General features: G+C 49.4%; 1 protein-coding gene across 1 annotated transcript in view; it reads left to right on the plus strand.

Annotated features, from left to right (window-relative positions):
- The window catches only part of LOC113809302 (proteoglycan 4-like), a 20242-nt gene that overhangs the window by 15818 nt on the left and 1924 nt on the right, over window positions 1-2500 (plus strand). The window contains exon 2 of the mRNA XM_070132165.1: window positions 1-2500. This exon is cut by the window's left edge and continues 1369 nt beyond it; it is cut by the window's right edge and continues 1924 nt beyond it. Coding sequence (XP_069988266.1) covers window positions 1-2500 — 2500 coding nt within the window.

Genomic DNA, 2500 nt, shown 5'->3' on the forward strand with positions numbered 1-2500 from the left:
CCATTTAGACAACCAGTACAGCCATTCCCTCAAACTGGTCAACCTTTCCCACGCCCTGGGCAGCTGTTCCGACAACCCGGCCAGCCTCTCCCACAACCTGGGCAACCAGTCATCCAGCCAGGGCAACCGATTCTTCCCCCACGTACAAACCAGAATCAAACCATCTTTAGAGAACAACCCATCAAGCCTGATTTCCCTACAATCAATGGCTTCCAACCAAACTTCCCGGCCGTTTTCCCACCAAATCCCTTCCAGCCACGGATTCCCCAACAGCCTCTGGCAAATCCGCCAACACTGCCTTCCCCTCAACCCTCACCTCAACCAGCACAACCCACCCCCCGACCACCTGTCCGTCCAGAAAGACCCAGCCCATCACCTTTCCCAACTACGACCACAGAAGATCCTACATCATTCCGTCAAACCACACCAAAATCTGTCTTGGGGACGACTCCCCGACCCCAGCTAGTATCTCAGACATCTTCAAGACCTTTCCCTGATCCCTTCCGTTCGCCGAGACCAACACCATCTCCGTCCCCTCGACCTACACCAAGGCCAGTTGTAACCACTCCAAGACCAACACTAATCTCGTCACCAACAACTCCATCCTCTCCTTCAACGCCCTTCTCTCAGTCCTCACCAAGACCCTCTGATATCACACCGGCTCCTCAGCTGACCCCAAGGCCATTACCTTCAGTGCCCGAAAATACCCCAAGACCTTTCGATTTCTCCCCAAGACCTTTTGATTCTTCTCCAAGACCTTTTGATTCTTCTCCAAGACCATTCGATTCCTCTCCAAGACCTTTTGATTCTTCTCCAAGACCTTTCGATTCCTCTCCAAGACCTTTCGATTCCTCTCCAAGACCATTCGATTCTTCTCCAAGACCTTTCGATTCCTCTCCAAGACCATTCGATTCCTCTCCAAGACCTTTTGATTCTTCTCCAAGACCTTTCGATTCCTCTCCAAGACCATTCGATTCCTCTCCAAGACCTTTTGATTCTTCTCCAAGACCTTTCGATTCCTCTCCAAGACCTTTCGATTCCTCTCCAAGACCTTTTGATTCTTCCCCAAGACCTTTTAATTCCTTTTCAAGACCTCTTCCTCCAGGATCTTTCTCACCTTTCACTACAAGACCTCTCCCTTCCCCGTCGCCTTTCCCCCCTGCAGCATCATTTCCACAAATTCCAGGCTTCCAGGAGCCTGAGTCACCCCAAATTCCTTCATTCCGAAGACCGCAAAGTCCTCCAACCCCATTATTTTCTACGTCTCCCAATCCAGAGAGCCAATTCTCCCAAGGAACTCCAGCACCTGAAATTTCACCTTTCCAAGAAACACAAGTTCCTGAAGCTGTAGGATTCCAAGGATCGTCAACTCCAAGAATTCCATCTTTCCAGGGGACTCCTGCTCCAAGAATACCATTATTCCAAGGAACTTCTACACCTAACATCCCGTCCTTCCAGTCAACAGGAGCACCTCAGACTCCATCCTTCCAGGCTACAGGAGCTCCCCAGATTCCATCTTTCCAGACAACAAGGGCACCTCAGTTTCCATCCTTCCAAGCAACTGATGCACCACAGATTCCAGCCTTTCAAGGCACTCCAGCTCCTAGAATCCCACCTTTCCAGGGAACAACAACACCTGAAATCCCAGCATTCCAGACCACTGGAGCACCTCAAAGTACATTCCAGGAAAGACCTAGAAGACCTAAATTCCCATCTTTCCAGAGACCAAGGATTACAACTGCTTCCCCTGAAGAAGATCTAACAACCATCCCAGATGAAAATAACTCTGAATTTTTGACACCAGCGCCCACAACTTTTACAACCCCAACTCCGCCAACTACAACTACTATCAAGGTTACTACGTTCAAACCCAGATTTAACTTTAATGTTGGCAGTAGGCGGCCATTCATTAGAAGGAAGCCTCGGCCTACTCCTGTAAATGACGGAAAGAAGGAAAATGAGGAGAAAAAGACTGATGGTCTTAAGAAAACTGAAACTGCCACTCTTTTCCCACCTTTCTCAGTCGCCCGCACTCTTAACCCACTTCGAAAAGAAGAAGAAAACGCTGGAGACAGTTCCTCTGCTGGCCCAGGAGTCACAGTTCCATCAGCAGGAGTCTTCGGTAGACGTCTTCGTCCCCGCACAAGGAAGCCCTCCACCCAGTCTGAGGGAGATTCTGCCTCACCAGTCAGTACACCATCCTTAAGAAACCGTGATGTCCCTAGTGCACGAACCCGCCAGTTACCAGCATGGTTGAAGTCCCGACGTCGTCTGCGTGGACGCTTCCGCAGCACTACCACAACAACTGAGCCTTCAACAGTACAGGATATTGATTACATTGATGATACTCCAGTTGACATCTTAGACAATAATGGGTTTAGTGGAGCCGAGTCGACATTAGTGGTTTTCAGCCGGCCACCTCAAAATGAGGTTGGAGAACATTTCATTGCTGAAGATGCAGTCAAAACTCTTGCAGAAGAAGCTGAAGCTCTCAAAAATG

This window comes from Penaeus vannamei, chromosome 17, assembly GCF_042767895.1.
Source record: "Penaeus vannamei isolate JL-2024 chromosome 17, ASM4276789v1, whole genome shotgun sequence".
Classification (NCBI taxonomy): Eukaryota; Metazoa; Arthropoda; class Malacostraca; order Decapoda; family Penaeidae; genus Penaeus; species Penaeus vannamei.